Source organism: Dendrobates tinctorius, unplaced genomic scaffold (genome assembly GCF_039654945.1).
Source record: "Dendrobates tinctorius isolate UK_male_01 unplaced genomic scaffold, ASM3965494v1 ptg000157l, whole genome shotgun sequence".
NCBI classification, from domain to species: Eukaryota; Metazoa; Chordata; class Amphibia; order Anura; family Dendrobatidae; genus Dendrobates; species Dendrobates tinctorius.
This window is the reverse complement of record NW_027361824.1, coordinates 10,534,258-10,558,995: the sequence shown is the minus strand read 5'-3', so window position 1 is coordinate 10,558,995 and position 24,738 is coordinate 10,534,258. Positions and strand designations below refer to the sequence as shown.

Below are 24,738 nucleotides of genomic sequence, written 5' to 3'. Positions count from 1 at the left end.
CTCTACCTGTCCTCCATGTGTAGTGCAGGGTCTGTCGCTCTCTACCTGTCCTCCATGTGTAGTGTGGGGTCTGTCACTCTCTACCTGTCCTCCATATATAGTGCGGGGTCTGTCACTCTCTACCTGTCCTCCATGTATAGTGCGGGGTCTGTCACTCTCTACCTGTCCTCCATGTGTAGTGTGGGGTCTGTCACTCTCTCCCTGTCCTCCATGTATAGTGCGGGGTCTGTCACTCTCTACCTGTCCTCCATGTATAGTGCGGGGTCTGTCACTCTCTACCTGTCCTCCATGTATAGTGCAGGGTCTGTCACTCTCTACCTGTCCTCCATGTATAGTGCAGGGTCTGTCACTCTCTACCTGTCCTCCATGTATAGTGCAGGGTCTGTCACTCTCTACCTGTCCTCCATGTATAGTGCAGGGTCTGTCACTCTCTACCTGTCCTCCATGTGTAGTGTGGGGTCTGACACTCTCTACCTGTCCTCCATATGTAGTGCGGGGTCTGTCGCTCTCTACCTGTCCTCCATGTGTAGTGCAGGATCTGTCACTCTCTACCTGTCCTCCATGTATAGTGCGGGGTCTGTCACTCTCTACCTGTCCTCCATGTATAGTGCAGGGTCTGTCACTCTCTACCTGTCCTCCATGTATAGTGCAGGATCTGTCACTCTCTACCTGTCCTCCATGTATAGTGCAGGGTCTGTCACTCTCTACCTGTCCTCCATGTGTAGTGCGGGGTCTGTCACTCTCTACCTGTCCTCCATGTATAGTGCAGGATCTGTCACTCTCTACCTGTCCTCCATGTGTAGTGCGGGGTCTGTCACTCTCTACCTGTCCTCCATGTATAGTGCGGGGTCTGTCACTCTCTACCTGTCCTCCATGTGTAGTGTGGGGTCTGTCATAGTGCAGGGTCTGTCACTCTCTACCTGTCCTCCATGTATAGTGCAGGGTCTGTCACTCTCTGCCTGTCCTCCATGTATAGTGCAGGGTCTGTCACTCTACCTGTCCTCCATGTATAGTGCAGGGTCTGTCACTCTCTCCCTGTCCTCCATGTATAGTGCGGGGTCTGTCACTCTCTACCTGTCCTCCATGTATAGTGCAGGGTCTGTCACTCTCTACCTGTCCTCCATGTATAGTGCAGGGTCTGTCACTCTCTACCTGTCCTCCATGTATAGTGCAGGGTCTGTCACGGTCTACCTGTCCTCCATGTATAGTGCAGGGTCTGTCACTCTCTACCTGTCCTCCATGTATAGTGCAGGGTCTGTCACTCTCTACCTGTCCTCCATGTATAGTGCGGGGTCTGTCACTCTCTACCTGTCCTCCATGTGTAGTGCAGGGTCAGTCACTCTCTGCCTGTCCTCCATGTGTAGTGCAGGGTCAGTCACTCTCTACCTGTCCTCCATGTATAGTGCAGGGTCTGTCACTCTCTACCTGTCCTCCATGTGTAGTGCAGGGTCTGTCACTGTCTACCTGTCCTCTATGTGTAGTGCGGGGTCTGTCACTCTCTACCTGTCCTCCATGTGTAGTGCAGGGTCTGTCACTGTCTACCTGTCTTCCATGTATAGTGCAGGGTCTGTCACTGTCTACCTGTCCTCCATGTATAGTGCGGTGTCTGTCACTCTCTACCTGTCCTCCATGTATAGTGCGGGGTCTGTCACTCTCTACCTGTCCTCCATGTATAGTGCAGGGTCTGTCACTCTCTACCTGTCCTCCATGTGTAGTGCAGGGTCTGTCACTGTCTACCTGTCCTCCATGTATAGTGCGGGGTCTGTCACTCTCTACCTGTCCTCCATGTATAGTGCGGGGTCTGTCACTCTCTACCTGTCCTCCATGTATAGTGCGGGGTCTGTCACTCTCTACCTGTCCTCCATGTATAGTGCGGGGTCTGTCACTCTCTACCTGTCCTCCATGTATAGTGCGGGGTCTGTCACTCTCTACCTGTCCTCCATGTATAGTGCAGGATCTGTCACTCTCTACCTGTCCTCCATGTATAGTGCAGGGTCTGTCACTCTCTACCTGTCCTCCATGTATAGTGCGGGGTCTGTCACTCTCTACCTGTCCTCCATGTATAGTGCGGGGTCTGTCACTCTCTACCTGTCCTCCATGTATAGTGCAGGGTCTGTCACTCTCTACCTGTCCTCCATGTATAATGCAGGGTCTGTCACTCTCTACCTGTCCTCCATGTATTGTGCGGGGTCTGTCACTCTCTACCTGTCCTCCATGTATAGTGCGGGGTCTGTCACTCTCTACCTGTCCTCCATGTATAGTGCAGGGTCTGTCACTCTCTACCTGTCCTCCATATATAGTGCAGGGTCTGTCACTCTCTACCTGTCCTCCATGTATAGTGCAGGGTCTGTCACTCTCTACCTGTCCTCCATGTATAGTGCGGGGTCTGTCACTCTCTACCTGTCCTCCATGTATAGTGCGGGGTCTGTCACTCTCTACCTGTCCTCCATGTGTAGTGCAGGGTCTGTCACTGTCTACCTGTCCTCCATGTATAGTGCGGGGTCTGTCACTCTCTACCTGTCCTCCATGTATAGTGCAGGGTCTGTCACTCTCTACCTGTCCTCCATGTATAGTGCAGGGTCTGTCACTCTCTACCTGTCCTCCATGTATAGTGCGGGGTCTGTCACTCTCTACCTGTCCTCCATGTATAGTGCGGGGTCTGTCACTCTCTACCTGTCCTCCATGTATAGAGCAGGGTCTGTCACTCTCTACCTGTCCTCCATGTATAGTGCAGGGTCTGTCACTCTCTACCTGTCCTCCATGTATTGTGCGGGGTCTGTCACTCTCTACCTGTCCTCCATGTATTGTGCGGGGTCTGTCACTTTCTACCTGTCTTCCATGTATTGTGCGGGGTCTGTCACTTTCTACCTGTCCTCCATGTATAGTGCAGGGTCTGTCAGTATTTTCTGTGCCGTTATTGAGTATTACAGTTTTTCAGCCTCCATCATCATATATATCATATATGTGATATCCTAACTAAACATTTACATCTTATAAAATCACCAGTAAAACAAAAAGCAAAGTTTTGCTCATCTTTACACAGAGGACTAGGGAATCATTTTCTTGGTCAAGCGTAAAATGGGCAAAACAAGTGAGAAGCCTCCTGGCATTGAGCTCTCCGCGAGGATACACATGTTGGCGCCGGTGCTCACCATGTGGGAGATGTTTCTCACCTGAAGAAACATTTCCAAGAAAACACTATTAGTTTCTATTTCTTAAGGGAGAAGATGTCAGATGTATAAATCTCAGAATCTTCCTGCATGGAATCATTTATGAGGATGGGACAAAACCCGAACCGGGTGGAGATCTTACAATGGGGAATGGTTTCTTCTGGATACTTTCTTACTTTATAAAGAAAATCTAAAAATACTGAAGACATCTCAAAATTAGCGACTCGTGAATTATACATTTTTGCCATTGGTTTCAAGATCCAAATTTTTTTCTGTATTTTTTTATTACTTGCTGATCTATGAGCAACACTAGTTCTTCTATGGTAAGTCAGTGATTGCTACACCTCATCTATTGTGGGAGTTGTTTGCTCTCGTTTATAGCTCTAACCACCATTTACCTTGGTGAACCTCGGTCTTGGACACAGTTAGCTTGAGGTCGGTCTCTGGGTGGCCGGTCATCTTCTTCCATCAGACCCTCCCAACCATGTTTATCTGGTGCCTGTGCACTGGGAACAGTAATGTGGAACACAAAAGGGCCTTCTCCAAACTGTTTCCACAAAGCTGAAATTACGATTGTCCTCAATGTCTTGTGCTGAAGATTAAGATTTCCCTTTACTAAAATTAAGGGGCTGAGGCCGCCACCTGATAACAGCCCATAGTGTTTTCCTTCTCCACCATCTGTACAGCGGTCACAAACAGTCAGGGGGTAATGTCCTCCTGGAGTCACCAAACCCAGACTCCTCCATCAGATGCAAATAGAAAAGTGTGATCGGTCTCTAAACAGAACACGTCTCCTCCAGAGTCCAGTGGAGGCGGCTTTACACCACTCCATCCGACGCTCGGCATTGTGCTTGGTGAAGTACGGCTGCATGCAGCCACTTCACAAAAGCTGTACGGGAAAAAATTTGGCAAAAAAAGCAGGAACTTCACTTATAAAACAATATTCTTTCTTTCAAATTAGTTAAAACCCAATCTGCCGGCTCATGAAGACGTCTCTGATGCGTTTCCGGCATATTAGACCGGCCTTAGTCATAGAGATATTGTCTGTGCTATGTCAGAAGCTATTCAAAATAATGATCCACCAATCAGAAAACAGTGGTGTATAAAATATATCAAATCATTATCATATACATATATACCATTAACACAAGAGCATCGTAGCATTTAGAAATTCATTCCGTTCGGTTGTTTTCTATTCTTTCTAATGTTCCAGTCCATTTCCTCATAAACTCCTTCTTCTGCCGATCTCCGCTGTCTCCGGACAGGTCGCCTTCTCACTCCCATAACATGTTAGACTCTGGACATTCGCTCTATGTGCAGGGGCTGCTCACTAAATTAGAATATCATCAATAAGTGAATTTATTTCAGTTCTTCAATACAAAAAGTGACTCTCCTCTATTCTATAGAGTCATTACACACAGAGTGATCTATTTCACGTGTTTATTTCTGGTAATGTTGATGATTATGGCTTACAGCCAATGAAAACCCAAAAGTCATTATCTCAGTAAATTAGAATAATTAACAGTAAACCCCTGTAAAGGCTCCTAAGAGTTTATAAAGGTCACTTAGTCTGTTTCAGTAGCTCCACAATCATGGGGAAGACTGCTGACCTGACAGATGTCCAGAAGGCAGTCACTGACACACTCCACAAGGAGGGACGCCCGCTCGCTCATCACTAATAATTAACTCTTTAACCCCTTTCCGACATCGGGCGTAATAGTACGCCGATGTCGGACTCCCTCTCCTTGATGTGGGCTCCGGTGGTGAGCCCACATCTTTCCCAGGTCATGTCAGCTGTTTCGAACAGCTGACTTGTGCCCGCAATAGCCAAGGGTGGAATCGCGATCCACTCACGGCTATTAACCAGTTCAATGCCCCTGTCAAACTCTGACAGCGGCATTTAACAAGCGCTTTGCTGTGAGTGTCACCCAGTGGTCAGCGTTCATAGCAAGTCAGTAAATCTGCTATATAGAGGTGATCTGATCCACATCCACATCTAAATCTGTAACATGTGCACACACAGCCAAAGAAAAATGTTTTTAAAAATATAAAAAAATAAAAAAATGTAAAAGTTCAAATCACCCCCCTTTTGCCACATTCAAAATAAAACAATAAAAGTAACATTAAACATACACATATTTGGTTTTACCATGTTCAGAATCGCCCGATCTATCAATAAAAATAATAACCCGATCACTAAACAGCGTAGCGTAAAAAAAAGCAAAATCGCCAGAATTACGTCTTTTTGGTCGTTGCGACAAATAACGGGAGATCAAAAAATTGTATCTTTACCAAAATAGTATCACTAAAAATGTCAGCTTGGCACTCAAAAAATAAGCCCTCACCCAACCTGAGATCACCAAAAATGGAGACACTATGGGTCTCGGAAAATGGCGCAATTTTTTTTTTTTTTAACAAAGGTTTGGAATTTTTTTTCACCACTTAGATAAAAAAGAACCTAGACATGTTTGGTGTCTGTGAACTCGTAATGACCTGGAGAATCATAATGGCAGGTGAGTTTTATTATTTAGTGAAGCTAGCAAAAAAGCCAAACAAAAATCAAGCGTGGGATTGCACTTTTTTTTGCAATTTTATCGCACTTGGAATTTTTTTCCCGTACACAAAATGGTAAAACCAATGGTGTCGTTCAAAAGTACAACTCATCCCACAAAAAACAAACCCTCACATGGCGCATGCTGACGGAAAAATAAAAATGTTATGGCTCTGGGAAGAGGGGGGGGAGCAAAAAACGAAATCGCAAAACCGACAAAAGCTCCGGGGGTTAAGGGGTTAAAAACAGATTTGGATAAAGAACAAAAACATTCACTTAAAGACCCCAAAGGCTTTAAAAATTTGAATAAAATAATAATGCAATACCTACTTTCAGTGTTCCATACAGTTGTCAGTGTATGGATATAAAATAATCATACATAACTATCTGCCCATGTTATATCAAGGCACCTCATTAAACTAAATTTTAGATAACGGGGACAGAATAGTGGCAATAAAGGGTAATAACCGACAAACAAGAAACCGAGAAACACACCTGGCAATTGCAAAAAGTTTTTTTGCAGTATTTGTCCTTTCATTAAAAAAAAATAAATTTGTCGCCTTGTTGGTTGGTAAGAAATGCGATAAGGACATACAAAACTAAGAAGCATTATACAGTGGTGAGTTCAGCATTTTTTTCTTTTTTTGATTTTTATAGATTATTTTTTGCCTAACGAATTGTATTTTTCATGACTCCATTTTGGGCACATTTTGTTTATTCATCAACTTGCTTTCAATTATTAAAGGAGGGTAAAAAAGAACCCCAAACTTGACAGTTTTTTGTTTCATTTGTTTTTAAAACTTTTAGCCCCACAAAAATCTGTTTTATGAGAAAAGTTTTTTCCATTAATTTCTTGAGAGGACCATATATATCCTATAACATGTTATGTAGGTTAATTCAATTGCCACTACAAGCTGTAATTTGGGTTGGTACAATGGTTTTCGTGGGGTAGACAATAACCTATGGCGCCACCTCCCCCTCAGCTGATAATATTATTAGAAAAAATTGGAAATTATTTATTTTAAATTCAAGGCTGGAGCTTTTACATTTTTGGGGGCTTGATGATGGAGTCATTTGCAAGAAGTTTGATGTAAATCCAGTAGGTTAGGTGTGTTTAGGAGCATAGTCTAAGAACAAGTGCAGACATAAAGTAAAAATTCTGGTAACTAGGAGTCGGACACCATAATTCTTTGTCCAAGCCCATCTTCTAACAACATGACAAATGTTTGATTGACCAACTAATAAACTATTAAACCAAACTGCCCGAATGACTCTATTCCAGGAGGACTTCTTCAAGGACCATGTTAGGTCTGAAAACTCTACTTATTCCGTTAGTAGTTGGACCTTTGTGAGGATGGCCGTGATACCACCAGCTGTGTTCTGCTTTGGTGTCTTCCTCTACCTTATGGCCGTCATGTTGAAGATCTATGTTACCACACCCAACATATGGGCCAGTGCCCGTTACATTCTGTTTGCCCACATGCTTATCAATGACACTTTGTATCTCCTGGTGGGTTTCCTCTTACTTTTAGCCACCGTGTTTGCTATAACTTTCCTAGTTCCCGTCTGCTACGTCTTGATCACACTCGGATCGTCTACATTCAGAACGACCCTGTACATCTTGATGGCCATGGCTCTGGAACGTTACATATCTGTTTGCTTCCCATTGCGACATGTTGAACTGTGTACGGGACCACGGTATAAAGCCACCGCCATTGTGATCTGGGTGGTCGGACTGGTCCCCTGCGCTGCGGATTTCATTTCACTCATGACATCAGTACGCATGGATTTTTTTGCCTCTTATATTAAATGTAACGTGGATTTATTTGAAATTACTGAAATGCAAAAGTCTCTTTGGTCCATCACGCTCATCCTTAGCCTAGCTTTGGGAGTGTTGATAATTCTTTATACTTATGTCAACATCATGGTGGTGGCCTTAAAGATCAGCTCAGGGAAGTCTTCTGCCTTCAAGGCAGCTCGAACTGTACTCCTCCACGCGTTTCAGCTCCTTCTATATTTTGCTTCTTGGTCTCCACCTTACACAGAGATGAAACATGATGCGCATTACATGCGGTTTATGCATTTCTTTGCTCTTACCTGCCTTCCCAGATTTATCAGTCCTGTAATTTATGGACTTAGAGATGAATTTCTCCGTAAATGTATCTGGAAAACTTTAGGATACAGACGTCATTGAGTGTAAATATGACAGGTGTTTATATTATTAAACTATAGAATATGAGTGGTGTATGTATATCACGGATGCCAACCGTCCGTACATTTACGGACAGTCCATGAAAACCCGGTGATTTTCTTTGCCCTCCGTAGTGTCCGGTAGAAAAAAGTACCGTTTGTGAATTTTTCCCCCACTCCCGAAGTTTGTGCCGCGCTTGCACTAAAAAGGCTGCCATGCGCCGTACAAACAGGACATAACCCATCTTCCGCACTCAACGCTCAGTGTTCTTGGCTGGCAGCAAGAGCGGAGAGCTGAAGGACCTGACATGGCGGCTGGTGGGAGGAGATAGAGGGGGCAGTAAGCTTTAGTGGTTTCCCTGGGAGAAGAAGACACCAAATGTCAGTGAAGGAGCAGGAGGAGAGGAAGAGCACTGCATTGGTGGTCGGTAATGAGCGGCTAGAGTTGAGTGAGCTGGTGTGAAAGAGAAGTGCATGGGTGGCAAAGACTGTGTACTAAAGAGGTTCATAGGGGGCACAGACTGTGTAATAAAGGGGTGCATAGGGGGCACTGACTGTGTAATGGGGCACAGATATCTCTCTCTATATATCACTGCACAGTTACTCTTCTGTTCTTTAATGTAATTCTAATGATCTCCTCTAGCTGTTATTCAGGCCATTTTGGGGTCTGGTATTTAGGGGGTGGTCTTTAGTGGTGTTGTATTTAGTGGGTGGTTTTTAGGGGTGTGATATTTAGGGGGTGGTCTTTAGATGTATATTATGTACATATGTAAATATGCAACTGATGTGTTAGCTCGGGACATAGCAGTTTACAAATTGGCCACTAGATGGGGCACAGGATAAACCACCATGTAAATAGTTAACTATAGGAGGGGTCAGTTTGGTTGGAGGAAGGGAGCTTCCTGATTAGTGGGAGAAGGCGAGGGCACCCATAGAGCTCGGGTGGGCAAAGGCCCGAGCAGCAGTAAATACCCGTAACGTTTCATCTAAGTGAGAGCCCAGGCATCCAGAACATGGGATACTACACAGGCACCACCACAGGAGCTGCAGAGAGAGAGAGAAAGGCTACAGAGAAGGACACGGCAGGATAGATGGGTGGGTCTCTCACCATGTGGCAGATCATTGCATCGACTGATGCCCTCAGAATCGGGGTGAACTGAAAGCTGAGGGAACCCCCACACTAGGCAAGGTTGCACAGGGAGGATGCCGGGAAAATGTACAGCACGGTATGACCTGATCTCGAGCCATGTGACAGGGAGAGCAGAGAAGGGAAAGATCATGTGGAAACTGCTGTGAATGCTGTGTTAAGTCTGGATGCGCTGAGAATTCCTGAAAGTAGTTTATTGTTTCATGTTACAAGTGGACTGTGTGTCTGTTACTGCACAAAGGGCCAAAGGTGACCTTAAAGAGCAAAGGAAGAACCCTGACGGCAAAGAGAATGCCCAGGCAAATAGGCTGAAAGTGAAACGTGATTTATGTAGAGGGAGGCCAGGGCATGCAAAGTCTGTTAAGCTCAGCCACGACTACTGCTCTGGCCGACCCCTACACATTCAAGTTACACGCACCCCAATAAGCCTTTAAACCAGGGGTCTCAAACTCGGCAGAGTAAAGGGGCCGCACATAAAACAAAATTTGAGCTGGGGGGACGCATTCCTTTCAAACTTAATACACCTCGTACACACGCAGCTCCGCTCCGTACACCTCGTACACACAGGTCTCCATACACCTCGTACACACGCGGCTCCGATCCGTACACCTCGTACACACAGGGCTCCTCTCCGTACACCTCGTACACACAGGGCTCCGTACACTTCGTACACACATGGCTCCGCTCCATAAACCTCGTACACACAGGATTCTGCGCCGTACACCTTGTACACACACGGCTCCGCTCCATACACCCTGCCCCTGCCTCAGGGAGTGAGACATGTGGTGCACCGCGGGCCGCAGATGCCTGCCTCAGGGGCCGCATGCGGCCCGCGGGCCGCTCGTTTGAGACCCCTGCTTTAAACCCACGTGCTGGATGGATGGCCACAGGAAAACCAAGTTCACATTATTCATTTGCTACTCACATACTGTTTGCTTATGCATTAAATGCAAGGCCTGCCCTGCCCCAAAGTAACACGCACCCCAATAAGCCTTTGAACACACGTATTAGATGGCGACAGGAAAAGCAAGTTCACATTATTCATTTGGTACACATTGAGGAGAAGGAGGAGGATAACAGCAAATAGCCAAAATCAGGATGTGTATACCCATGTGTGGGTGTGAAGAGGTGCATGGGAATACACCTCCCAAAAAAAGACACTGGATTTGAGGTTATGTTTCGCTGTTATCATGCGGTGGTGTACAGAAGTCTGGCCCAATCTAGCCCTTGTTCATTTTTATAAGAGTCAGCCTGTCCGCATTTTCAGTTGACAGGCGAATGCGCTTATCAGTTATAATTCCACCAGCGGCACTAAAAATGTGCTCTTGACAAAATGCTAGCGGCAGGACAGGCCAGGACCTCCAAGGCATAGAGAGCCAGTTCATGCCACGTGACCAGCTTTGAGACCCAATAATTAAAAGGTACAGAGGAATCTTGGAGGACGTTGGTATGCTCAACAAGGTACTCCCTCACCATCTTCAAAAATGTTGCACTCCTTGTGAGAGTACCCCACGCCTCAGGACCACTGCGATGGTAGGGTCTGAGAGAACTCTGCCAGAACTTTGCCAGTGTTCCCCTGCCTCTGCTGGATTGGAGCTGTGTCTCTCTCACCTGTACTCCTTCGTTGTCCAATGAACTGTGACCTCCAGCGTTTTCAGATGGGAATTTTTTTAAATAATTCCGTAACAAGGACCTTCTGGTACTGCACCATTTTTGTACACCTATCTTCCTCTGGAAGAAGAGATTGAAAGCTCTCCTTGTAGCGTGGGTCTGGAAGTGTCAACGACCAGTAATGACTGTCACCCAAACTTTTGAGAATACGAAGGTCACGGGAAAGGCAGCGCAACATAAAGTCAACCATGCTAACAGGCAAGCCTTCCGTGTCCTCACTGTCACGGGAAGGGTTGCAAATGAAACTCACCAATGCAATCTCCCGGGAAGACAGGTCCTGAAGACAGCCTCAGGCTCCCAGGAACACGGGGCGAAGGGGACTGAAGAGAGATTGCTTCAGGCCAGATAGGACCTGAAGCACCTGACTGGTGGGGGGGCATGGTCTAAACTCCAGAGAGCTAGGAGCTGAAGGAAAACTGCTAGAACAGTAACTACAGGACAGAGCTACCAAGGGGCATAGACAGGGACATAAACCAGATCAGGCCGGGGTCAGAGCACTGGATAGCACAACAGTACTAAGGGATTAGGCAGAACGGATAGTGGGGGCCAGGCAGAGATCAATACCAAACGGACAGAGAAGGTACAGAAACAGAATCCAGCAAGCAGTATCCAGAGATCAGACCAAGTCAAAAACCATGGTATCAGGCAAAATAGCACACGGCACAAAACACACTCAGGGGTCAACACACTTGGCCAAGGGCGAAAGTATCACTGACAAGGGAAATTCCCAAATGGAAGCTATAAGAAGTCCACCCAGGGTCAGAGTGAGGCTACAGGAATTAACCCTAAAATATCCTAGCCATACAAACCATGACAGTACCCCCTCTCAACGGGGGGGCCACTGGACCCCAAGGCTTACCAGGATACCTAGAATGAAATGCACCAACAGGCCGGCCCATACCCCTTCCAATGAACCAGGTAATGTACCGACCGCTGCACCAACCTGGAATCCATGATATGATCAATCAAAAAGAACAGTAAGGTCACCTGAGTTTGTGGCAGTTGTTTCTCTTGCCTCGAAGTGCCAGTGCCGGACCGATGAACGGCTACGAGTCCGGCACTCTGCACCCCGACAATCCACAGTCAAGCACTGGAGTTACCATGAGATGCAGTGACTTGAACTCAGGTAACCTTTCAACCACCAGGTCTCATGGTCAATTCATGCCACTTTTTCTGGTGTCTGAGCCTGATTTGAGTTGTTTTGGCAGCTTTTTGGCCCCCTGAAGTTGTTGTCTTTGTGTTTAGTTTTGCCTCCCATTGAATTCAATGGGGTTCATGTGTGTTCGACGAACCATTCAGTAAACATGTTGAAAGGTTTGCTCATCTCTACTCCTGTCCTTTCAGCACCTATTGGCCTTACTCCATGGGGGAGGCTGATTAGGTATAATTTCATTTTTGATTTTAATGACAGCTCCTTCAATTTCACATAGAGATAAAGAAATTTTACAGAGGAGGCAACTATGACAAATATCCTCTGCCCTTCCTGCTCACCTTGGATTTAGCAATAGGCACTAAAATGTTTGGGTGCTTGTTATGCGAAACCAAGCAATTCCTAATCCTCAGATGTGAAATTCAAGCATTTATCCGGCAGACCCTATAAGGAGGTCTGGGGGCACGGAAAATCTTGAAATGGATGGGAAAAAGTACTGAATGGAAGGAGAATAGCATGGGGAAGACCCCTGGAAACATCTCTGACTCCCAGATCCTGCTGAGAACAATGAGATCACACTTTTACTCCACTTAAAGGACTGACAATAAAACATTCAAAATCGAAGACAAATTGGAGTTTACAAAAAAAAAAAAATGTTAAGAGACATTCGTTCCTGTATAGTGACTTTTATATAAGGCAAAATTTAAAAAGGATTTAAAAAAATAATAATAATTTAAGTAAACCAAATTATAGAAAAATAGGAAATTTCAGTGTAATTTATGAGGGAAGTAAGAACAGCCAAAACTTAGATGGAAGAGGGACTCAGATACACCCTGTATTAGATATAAAAGAGGGCCTCATACATGTTCTGTTCAAATTGTCATGTATTGGTGCTCTTAGGCCGGGGTCACACTAACCGACGCAAAATACGGTCCGTAGTTTACATGCGTAATACGGATGAATGACCCCTAAACAGTGCTCCGTATGTCATCCGTAAGCACGGTGTGGTCGCGTATTTTGCGCATGTCAGCATCCGTATGCAATCCGTATGGCGAGATTTGCTCGCAGGCTGCAAAATGGACATTTAATGGAGCCCTATGACAGGTTTTATAACACAAACGAAAGAATAGATATAGACACATAGAATACATACATATATATATATACATGTCATTGTGACACATATATATATATATTTATATTTCACAGAGTTCTTCATAGCAGAATAGCCGCTAATTCAATTGCCGGCTTCTGTCAAATCATTCCCCAACCCGCCATGAAATGACACATGGTTACATACAGTAAAGCATTTCATTTCATGTTTTGTTTTGTATGTCTTTCATTAGTAATTAGATGAGGGTTGATGTGTGAAATTTGGGAGGTGTAGGTGTTAATTTAAGGGGTTAATTCGTTGTAAAAAAATGTGTGGGCTCCCGCGGTAATTTGTCAATACGGGAGCCCACACATTTTTTAACAACGAATTAACCCCTTAAATTAATACCTACACCTCCCAAATTTCACGAGAAATATACAGCTGATGGGAGCCGCCCCATAGAGAATCATTTGTCCGTGTGTAATGCGTGCTTTTAACGCCTCTCACTCGTCTGTATTCCTCGCCAGTGTGACCCCGGCCTTAGATTCATAAAGGTTATATACTAAGTGCAAAACCTGCCAAAAATCTCCAGGTCCAGATGAATTACACCCCAGAGTACTGAAGGAGATAGCAGAAGAAATTTTTGAACCCCTCTCCATAATCTTTGTAAATTCTTGGAGAACAGGAGAAGTCCCAGAAGACTGGAGAAGAGCAAATGTTGTTCCTATCTTCAAAAAGGGGAAGAAGGTGGACCCAGGCAACTATAGGCCGGTGAGTCTGACTTCTATACCAGGAAAGATCTTTGAACAAATTATTAAACAACATGTATGTCAGTACCTGGATAAGAATGAAGTGATTAAACAGAGTCAGCATGGGTTTGTAACTAATAAGTCATGTCAGACTAACTTAATTTCCTTCTATGACGGAATCACTGATTGGGTGGATCAAGGAAATGCTGTAGATATAGTATATCTTGACTTCAGCAAAGCATTTGGCAAAGTATCTCACACAATCCTTATTGAAAAAATGACTAAGTATGGAATGGACAAGGCAACTGTTAGGTGGATTCATAACTGGCTTAGTGATCGAACCCAAAGAGTGGTCGTAAATGGCTGCACATCCAGTTGGAAGAATGTCTCAAGTGGGGTACCACAGGGCTCTGTCCTGGGCCCTGTATTGTTCAACATCTTTATCAACGATTTAGATGAAGGAATTGAGGGTAAACTGATTAAATTTGCTGATGACACAAAGCTAGGAGGGATAGCTAAGGCTAGTTTCACACTAGCTAAGCCCCGCCCACTGCTGGCTCCCTGCCCGCCCCATCCGGTCATCGCCGCCTACTATCGCACATGGACGCTTGCGATCTGCGCACCCTATCTTTAGCATAGGGTGTGCAGATCGTGCGCTGGCCGTGCGCTAGTAGGATTTTGGCGTGCGCTGCGCACTTTTGAAGGTGCGCCCATGTGCGCCGAACGCAGCATGTTGCATATTGCTTGACCATAGTTAAAAACTTTTCCCTCATCAAAAATATCCGGTCATCAGGGTTTGAAAGTTTGAGAGTGTCATGAAATTGGCCCAGGCCTTTGACAGTGTACCCCTGCCTCTGCTGTACCTGATGTGTGTCTCCCTCGCCTCTCCTCCTTGGTTGGGTAAGTAACTTTGCCCCCTACTGCTAGCGTTGTCGGATGGTATTTCTTTCAACATATTTTCCATAATGGCCTTCATAGAATCATAGAATCACAGAATCGTAGAGTTGGAAGGGACCTCCTGGGCCATCTGGTCCAACCCCCTGCTCAAAGCAGGATTCGCTAAATCATCCCAGTCAGATGTCTGTCCAGCCTCTGTTTGAAGACTTCCATTGAAGGAGATCTCACCACCTCTCGTGGCAGCTTGTTACACTCATTGATCACTCTAACTGTCAAAAAGTTTTTTCTAATATCTAATCTGTGTCTCCTCCCATTCAGTTTCATCCCATTGCTTCTAGTCTTTCCTTGTGCAAATGAGAATAAAGTTGATCCTTCTACAGTGTGACAGCCCTTTAGATATTTGTAGACAGCTATTAAGTCTCCTCTCAGTCTTCTCTTTTGCAAACTAAACATTCTGGTATAGCACCATGTTAGTAGCCCTATCCACCACAGGAAGGAGAGATGAAAAGTTCTCCTTGCAGCGTGGGTCTAGCAGGAATAACAGTACTCTTTTTTGGCCAAGGTGAATGTAATGCGAGGGTCACGGGAAAGGCAACGATACATAAAGTCCGCCAGATGTGCCAAGCTCCCTACAGCCGGGCAGACCAATGGCATTTTTAATTAGCTCGAGCAAAAAGGCCTTTGAAACTCTCCCCAGGAGGGCAAAAGGCATAGACCCTGTGTCCCCCAGCACCAAGTAAAGCAATTATCACAGGGATGTGAACTCTTGTGCAGTCACCAGCCAACTGGCTTCCTTTGTTGGACTGACACGCAGACATAGTGGCACCACAGATCCAAGGTTCAACAGCACAAGGCTCTGATATTGAATCTAGAAAATTACCTATAATAAAAGAATGTAATATCTCTGAACCTAGCCGAGAACATAATCAGAATCTGCATTCTTTTCCCCACAAGCCCATACCATGCAGCCACCTCTACAACTCTGCATTGTTGAATTTTAAAGCATAGCTACCAGAAATAAATACAGTAGCCGTATTTGATCTCTCTGCACAGATAAAATACAGCAGAACTCATTGGTGCCGCCTCATTTAGAGCTTCAGGCGGAAAGTTATGGGCATCCACCGTTCTGGCCGGAAAACTATGCTCTCAGATATGGGAGACAATGTACCTAGAAGGAATATAGAGCGCACATAGGGTCTTATCCGAGATAAAAGGAATATTTGTGAGGGATAATCAAATTCACTCACCTATTATGGTTTTGTGAGACACCACCAATGCACTTAACATTGGCGGCTGCTGATCCTTTGCTAGGTGAAGAGAATGGGGCGTCAGGCTGCGCTGCTCGCCTGTCAGGATTAAAAACGAACGCATGGGCCATGCACATACAGTGAACAGGTCGGTAAGACAGTGTTCACACCACCAAGAGACTGGAACACAGAGAAACACAGTACAACAAACGTGAAAAAATACTCTGCTGTAAAAAAATTCCAACAATGAACAGCAAGCGCTAGTAAAAAGATGATAACAAAACAGGGTATTTAGTTCATACGTTTTTTGCAAAAAATGTACGCTAAGCCGCTCTACCAACGCCAAGGTATACCCCTCAGAGCAGTCCCAACCAATGTATTTAAAACCTGACCATGTGAACAGTACCTATATGAGCAGGGTTCAGAGAGGTAATGTCTGATGTGGGCATGCTGTGTGAGACGGCTTTATATGTGCATGGCCCGCATGGGAGGGGTGGAGACCTCCCAAAGTCTTGCAAAAGCAAGAAACCAATGGAATAAAAACGAACGCATGGGCCAGGGGAGTCCAAATGGATGTAATAGAAAACACTTTATTTCAAATAAAGTCCATTTTCTATTACATCCACTTGGACTCCTCTGGTATAACATCCTATATTCATATATATTTTTTTATTTTTTATATTTTTTATATATTTTTTATTCATATATATTTTTATTCATCCAATTTTTACTGCATTTTATATACTAATAAAGATTTTAACACATTCACTTCTAATAATATTCACATCATTTTTATCATATATTTTCCCATAATGGCTCCCATTTTTATTCTTATTCTTTTTCTTCCTCTCTTTCAGCTACTTCTCCTCTGCTCACTTGGAGTAGCGGATTACACAGTGGCTATCACTTTCTTTCGTTCCTTTTCTGCGGGTTCGTGTAGCGCTTTTTTCTTTTTTCTTTTATTTCTTCTTTATTTTTCCTTCACTCTCTTTCTCTTCTCTATCTTTTATCTGGGAACACACCAAATGAATTAATTCTGTTGGATGTACTAAGTTTTTAAACATTTACACTGATGATCTCTGACCTTTATCCCCTTCCCAACATGTGACTCTTGGCGCCAATATTTGAACTGTGTATGTATAAAACCGGCAATGTCTTTACCTGCCTGTACATGTCATCCCCTGAGGAAGAGGTTTTATGACCTCGAAACGCGTTGGGAAATAAATATATTAAGTACACAACTTGTGAGGATTGATGGTCTGGCAGCGCACGTTTTAATCCATAAAAGTCCTACTAGTGAATCTGGTATAACATCCTGACAGGCGAGCAGCGCAGCCTGATGCCATATTCTCTTCACCTAGCAAAGGATCCTCAGATATGGGAGGAGAGAGGTGGCACAGCCGAGGGGTCCTCCATGTGTAGTGCGGGGTCTGTCACTCTCTACCTGTCCTCCATGTGTAGTGCGGGGTCTGTCCTCTCTACCTGTCCTCCATGTGTAGTGCGGGGTCTGTCCTCTCTACCTGTCCTCCATGTATAGTGCAGGGTCTGTCACTCTCTACCTGTCCTCCATGTATAGTGCAGGGTCTGTCACTCTCTACCTGTCCTCCATGTGTAGTGCAGGGTCTGTCACTCTCTACCTGTCCTCCATGTGTAGTGCAGGGTCTGTCACTCTCTACCTGTCCTCCATGTGTAGTGCGGGGTCTGTCACTCTCTACCTGTCCTCCATGTATAGTGCAGGGTCTGTCACTCTCTACCTGTCCTCCATGTGTAGTGCGGGGTCTGTCCTCTCTACCTGTCCTCCATGTATAGTGCAGGGTCTGTCACTCTCTACCTGTCCTCCATGTATAGTGCAGGGTCTGTCACTCTCTACCTGTCCTCCATGTGTAGTGCGGGGTCTGTCCTCTCTACCTGTCCTCCATGTGTAGTGCGGGGTCTGTCCTCTCTACCTGTCCTCCATGTATAGTGCAGGGTCTGTCACTCTCTACCTGTCCTCCATGTATAGTGCGGGGTCTGTCACTCTCTACCTGTCCTCCATGTGTAGTGCAGGGTCTGTCACTCTCTACCTGTCCTCCATGTGTAGTGCGGGGTCTGTCACTCTCTACCTGTCCTCCATGTGTAGTGCGGGGTCTGTCCTCTCTACCAGTCCTCCATGTGTAGTGCGGGGTCTGTCACTGTCTACCTGTCCTCCATGTGTAGTGCGGGGTCTGTCCTCTCTACCTGTCCTCCATGTATAGTGCAGGGTCTGTGACTCTCTACCTGTCCTCCATGTATAGTGCGGGGTCTGTCACTCTCTACCTGTCCTCCATGTATAGTGCGGGGTCTGACACTCTCTACCTGTCCTCCATGTATAGTGCGGGGTCTGTCACTCTCTACCTGTCCTCCATGTATAGTGCGGGGTCTGACACTCTCTCCCTGCCCTCCATGTATAGTGCGGGGTCTGTCACTCTCTACCTGTCCTCCAGGGCCGGACTGGGACTAAAATTCAGCCCTGGCATTTGAAGTTACACAGGCCCACTAGTCACATGGTGACTATAGAATGTCTTTGTACACTTGTAGTTTACAAGAAGTGAAAGGAGATTAACACGACTATATAACATGTAGTCACAGCTGTGCCCAACATCTCAGCTCAGTCCTATTTAGTGCTTTTAGGTACAGTACTCCTCCCAAATCTCTGTCCCCTTTTGTATGCATGATTACAGAATTCCTGGCAGATCTGCTCTCTATTGGGCAACCAGACCCCCTGGTCATAGCCGCCCCTATCATACCTCCCATCTTTTGAAGAAGGGAAAGATGGACAAAGACTGCGGCGCGCGCAGCTGCAAATTTTGGCCACGCCCAGCCACACCCATTTCACAACTAGTCACACCCATGTCCACACCTAATCGCACCCATTCAGCACTGCTGATCACACTGACTGGTACTGAGGGCACAGTGGCTGGCATTATGGGCACACTGACTGGCACTAAGGAAGAGAGAAAACAGAGAGAGAGAGAAAGAAAGAACACGGAGAGAAAGAAGAAAGAACAGAGAGAAAAAAAGGGGAAAGAAAGAAAGAACAGTGAGAGACAAAGAAAGAACAGTGAGAGACAGAGAAAGAACAGAGAGAGAAAGAAAGAGGGGAAAGAAAGAAAGAACAGAGAGAGACAGAGAAAGAACAGAGAGAAAGAAAGAAGTAAAGAAAAGAAAGAAAGAAAGAAAGAACAGAGAGAAAGAGAGGAAAGAAAAAGAAAGAAAGAACAGAGAGAGAAAAAAGAAAGATTAGAGAGAGAAAGAAAGAAGAGAAAGAGAAAGAAAATGAGGGAAAGACAGAACAGAGAATGAAAGAACAGAGAAAGAAAGAAAAAGAGAGAAAGAAATAAAGAAAGATTCTACAAAGATATTATAGCAGCCTGGCTCCCATTGTAGTGCCCACCTGAGCCTCCCGGTGCAGGACCTATCATGATCCGCTCACATGGCCTGCATCCCCGATTCCAAGGCGATCCTGCTGTCTGCGCTGTCGGAGGAGGACACGGTGATGGATCTGAAGCATTCCTGGTTCCGTCACAATCTCCTCAAGAAATTATCTCATTTCCGGTCAGCTTCCAGCACATCACTTCAGGTGGAACGTCATGTGTGTGTTTTAAAATGCTCCTCGGGGCTCCGCCGTGTACTCCTGTGCCCGTGGGAAAAGCACGCTTCGTATGCTTTGTACACACTTGGCTCCGCTCCGTACATCCCGTACACATATGGCTCCACTCCGTACACACACGGCTCCACTCCGTACACCTCGTACACGCGTGGCTCCTCTCCGTACACCTCGTACACACGCGGCTCCGCTCCGTACACCTCGTACACACGCGGCTCCGCTCCGTACACCTCGTACACACGCGGCTCCGCTCCGTACACCTCGTACACACGCGGCTCCGCTCCGTACACCTCGTACACACGCGGCTCCACTCCGTACACCTCGTACACACAGGGCTCCGCTCCATACACCTCGTACACACACGGCTCCGCTCCATACACCTCGTACACACACGGCTCCTATCCGTACACCTCGTACACGCGCGGCTCCTCTCCGTACACCTCGTACACACGCGGCTCCGCTCCGTACACCTCGTACACACGCGGCTCCGCTCCGTACACCTCGTACACACGCGGCTCCGCTCCGTACACCTCGTACACGCGTGGCTCCTCTCCGTACACCTCGTACACACAGGGCTCCGCTCCGTACACCTCGTACACACGGCTCCGCTCCGTACACCTCGTACATACGGCTCCTCTCCGTACACCTCGTACACACGGCTCCTCTCCGTACACCTCATACACACACGGCTCCGCTACGTACACCTCGTACACACGTGGCTCCTCTCCGTACACCTCGTACACACGTGGCTCCTCTCCGTACACCTCGTACACACAGGGCTCCGCTCCGTACACCTCGTACACACACGGCTCCGCTCCGTACACCTCGTACACACGCGGCTCCTCTCCGTACACCTCGTACACACACAGCTCTGCTACATCTACACTGTAAATCCTGACCCCACACATACTTACCTCAACCAGCACCATGACAACAGCAAAGCAGAGTCTTGCAGACGGTAGAGGCAAGGCTGAGCGCACAGGACCTGTGATGAGGTCACAGGAGGGGCGGAGTCAGGGGTGACATGATCGGGGGGTCTGAACAAAGGCTCCTGCTGATCATGTGACCCCCTGACTCCTCCCCTCCTGTGACCTCATCACAGGTCCTGCGAACCGAGCCAGCAGGCAAGCGAGTGCGACGCTGTGAGTGGCTGCGGGGGGGAGGGGGTCTCATGCTAAGGCGAGGATGGGGTGCGTGGGGGGGCGTGGCGGCTTATCTCCCTGCAGTGTGGGAGGAACTTGAAACTATCACCGCCGTGCCCACAGAGGGCCGGCGGCAGGAGCAACAGTGGCCGCAGCAGCTGGCAAGCGGACAGATGATCGGTCGCTGCCGCCCGCGGCCCACGTGACAGCGGCCCAGCGGGAAAATGCCCGGTTGGTTATATTGCCAATCCGGGCCTGCTATCCTCCATGTATAGTGCAGGATCTGTCACTCTCTACCTGTCCTCCATGTATAGTGCAGGGTCTGTCACTCTCTACCTGTCCTCCATGTGTAGTGCGGGGTCTGTCACTCTCTACCTGTCCTCCATGTGTAGTGCGGGGTCTGTCACTCTCTACCTGTCCTCCATGTATAGTGCAGGATCTGTCACTCTCTACCTGTCCTCCATGTATAGTGCAGGGTCTGTTACTCTCTACCTGTGCTCCATGTATAGTGCAGGATCTGTCACTCTCTACCTGTCCTCCATGTATAGTGCAGGGTCTGTCACTCTCTACCTGTCCTCCATGTGTAGTGCGGGGTCTGTCACTCTCTACCTGTCCTCCATGTATAGTGCAGGGTCTGTGACTCTCTACCTGTCCTCCATGTATAGTGCGGGGTCTGTCACTCTCTACCTGTCCTCCAGGGCCGGACTGGGACTAAAATTCAGCCCTGGCATTTGAAGTTACACAGGCCCACTAGTCACATGGTGACTATATAATATCTTTGTACACTTGTAGTTTACAAGAAGTGAAAGGAGATTAACACGACTATATAACATGTAGTCACAGCTGTGCCCAACATCTCAGCTCAGTCCTATTTAGTGCTTTTAGGTACAGCACTCCTCCCAAATCTCTGTCCCCTTTTGTATGCATGATTACAGAATTCCTGGCAGATCTGCTCTCTATTGGGCAACCAGACCCCCTGGTCATAGCCGCCCCTATCATACCTCCCATCTTTTGAAGAAGGGAAAGATGGACAAAGACTGCGGCGCGCGCAGCTGCAAATTTTGGCCACACCCAGCCACACCCATTTCACAACTAGTCACACCCATGTCCACACCTAATCGCACCCATTCAGCACTGCTGATCACAATGACTGGTACTGAGGGCACAGTGGCTGGCATTATGGGCACACTGACTGGCACTAAGGAAGAGAGAAAACAGAGAGAGAGAGAAAGAAAGAACACGGAGAGAAAGAAAGGGGAAAGAAAGAAAGAACAGTGAGAGACAAAGAAAGAACAGTGAGAGACAGAGAAAGAACAGAGAGAGAAAGAAAGAGGGGAAAGAAAGAAAGAACAGAGAGAGACAGAGAAAGAACAGAGAGAGAAAGAAAGAAGTAAAGAAAAGAAAGAAAGAACAGAGAGAAAGAAAGAAAGATTAGAGAGAGAAAGAAAATGAGGGAAAGACAGAACAGAGAATGAAAGAACAGAGAAAGAAAGAAAAAGAGAGAAAGAAATAAAGAAAGATTCTACAAAGATACTATAGCAGCCTGGCTCCCATTGTAGTGCCCACCTGAGCCTCCCGGTGCAGGACCCATCATGATCCGCTCACATGGCCTGCATCCCCGATTCCAAGGCGATCCTGCTGTCTGCGCTGTCGGAGGAGGACATGGTGATGGATCTGAAGCATTCCTGGTTCCGTCACAATCTCCTCAAGAAATTATCTCATTTCCGGTCAGCTTCCAGCACATCACTTCAGGTGGAACGTCATGTGTGTGTTTTAAAATGCTCCTCGGGACTCCGCCGTGTACTCCTGTGCCCGTGGGAAAAGCCAGCTTTGTATGCTTTGTACACACTTGGCTCCGCTCCGTACATCCCGTACACATATGGCTCCACTCCGTACACACACGGCTCCACTCCGTACACCTCGTACACACGCGGCTCCGCTCCGTACACCTCGTACACACGCGGCTCCGCTCCATACACCTCGTACACACGCGGCTCCTCTCCGTATACCTCGTACATACGGCTCCGCTCCGTACACCTCATACACACAGGGCTCCGCTCCATACACCTCGTACACGCATGGCTCCTCTCCGTACACCTCGTACACGCGCGGCTCCTCTCCGTACACCTCGTACACGCGCGGCTCCGCTCCGTACACCTCGTACACACGCGGCTCCGCTCCGTACACCTCGTACACGCGTGTCTCCTCTCCGTACACCTCGTACACACAGGGCTCCGCTCCGTACACCTCGTACACACGGCTCCGCTCCATACACCTCGTACACACGGCTCCTCTCCGTACACCTCATACACACACGGCTCCGCTACGTACACCTCGTACACACGGCTCCGCTCCGTACACCTCGTACACACGGCTCCGCTCCATACACCTCGTACACACGGCTCCTCTCCGTACACCTCGTACACACGTGGCTCCTCTCCGTACACCTCGTACACACAGGGCTCCGCTCCGTACACCTCGTACACACACGGCTCCGCTCCGTACACCTCGTACACACGCGGCTCCTCTCCGTACACCTCGTACACACACAGCTCTGCTACATCTACACTGTAAATCCTGACCCCACACATACTTACCTCAACCAGCACCATGACAACAGCAAAGCAGAGTCTTGCAGACGGTAGAGGCAAGGCTGAGCGCACAGGACCTGTGATGAGGTCACAGGAGGGGCGAAGTCAGGGGTGACATGATCGGGGGGGTCTGAACAAAGGCTCCTGCTGATCATGTGACCCCCTGACTCCTCCCCTCCTGTGACCTCATCACAGGTCCTGCGAACCGAGCCAGCAGGCAAGCGAGTGCGACGCTGTGAGTGGCTGCGGGGGGGAGGGGGTCTCATGCTAAGGCGAGGATGGGGTGCGTGGGGGGGCGTGGCGGCTTATCTCCCTGCAGTGTGGGAGGAACTTGAAACTATCACCGCCATGCCCACAGAGGGCCAGCGGCAGGAGCAACAGTGGCCGCAGCAGCTGGCAAGCGGACAGATGATCGGTCGCTGCCGCCCGCGGCCCACGTGACAGCGGCCCAGCAGGAAAATGCCCGGTTGGTTATATTGCCAATCCAGGCCTGCTATCCTCCATGTATAGTGCAGGATCTGTCACTCTCTACCTGTCCTCCATGTGTAGTGCGGGGTCTGTCCTCTCTACCTGTCCTCCATGTATAGTGCAGGATCTGTCACTCTCTACCTGTCCTCCATGTATAGTGCAGGGTCTGTCACTCTCTACCTGTCCTCCATGTGTAGTGCGGGGTCTGTCCTCTCTACCTGTCCTCCATGTATAGTGCAGGGTCTGTTACTCTCTACCTGTCCTCCATGTATAGTGTGGGGTCTGTCTACTCTCTTTACCTGTCCTCCATGTGTAGTGCGGGGTCTGTCCTCTCTACCTGTCCTCCATGTATAGTGCAGGGTCTGTTACTCTCTACCTGTCCTCCATGTATAGTGCAGGGTCTGTCCTCTCTACCTGTCCTCCATGTATAGTGCAGGGTCTGTTACTCTCTACCTGTCCTCCATGTGTAGTGCGGGGTCTGTCCTCTCTACCTGTCCTCCATGTATAGTGCAGGGTCTGTCCTCTCTACCTGTCCTCCATGTATAGTGCGGGGTCTGTTACTCTCTACCTGTCCTCCATGTGTAGTGCAGGGTCTGTCACTCTCTACCTGTCCTCCATGTGTAGTGCGGGGTCTGTCACTCTCTACCTGTCCTCCATGTATAGTGCGGGGGTCTGTCACTCTCTGCCTGTCCTCCATATATAGTGCAGGATCTGTCACTCTCTACCTGTCCTCCATGTATAGTGCAGGATCTGTCACTCTCTGCCTGTCCTCCATGTGTAGTGCAGGATCTGTCACTCTCTACCTGTCCTCCATATATAGTGCAGGATCTGTCACTCTCTACCTGTCCTCCATGTATAGTGCAGGATCTGTCACTCTCTACCTGTCCTCCATGTATAGTGCAGGGTCTGTCACTCTCTACCTGTCCTCCATGTGTAGTGCGGGGTCTGTCACTCTCTACCTGTCCTCCATGTATAGTGCAGGATCTGTCACTCTCTACCTGTCCTCCATGTATAGTGCAGGATCTGTCACTCTCTACCTGTCCTCCA

At 47.5% G+C, this 24,738-nt stretch overlaps 1 protein-coding gene across 1 annotated transcript; it reads left to right on the top strand.

Annotated features, from left to right (window-relative positions):
* Positions 1–6,988: 6,988 nt before the first annotated feature.
* On the top strand, positions 6,989–7,915 carry LOC141051485 (odorant receptor 131-2-like). Its single transcript, XM_073548407.1, has one exon. The coding sequence runs from the start codon at positions 6,989–6,991 to the stop codon at positions 7,913–7,915; it is 927 nt and encodes a 308-aa protein (XP_073404508.1).
* The last annotated feature ends 16,823 nt before the right edge of the window (positions 7,916–24,738 follow it).

Bases quoted from the DNA above. Each gene is read 5' to 3' on its own strand.
- LOC141051485 (XM_073548407.1), top strand. From the start codon at position 6,989: ATGACTCTATTCCAGGAGGACTTCTTCAAGGACCATGTTAGGTCTGAA.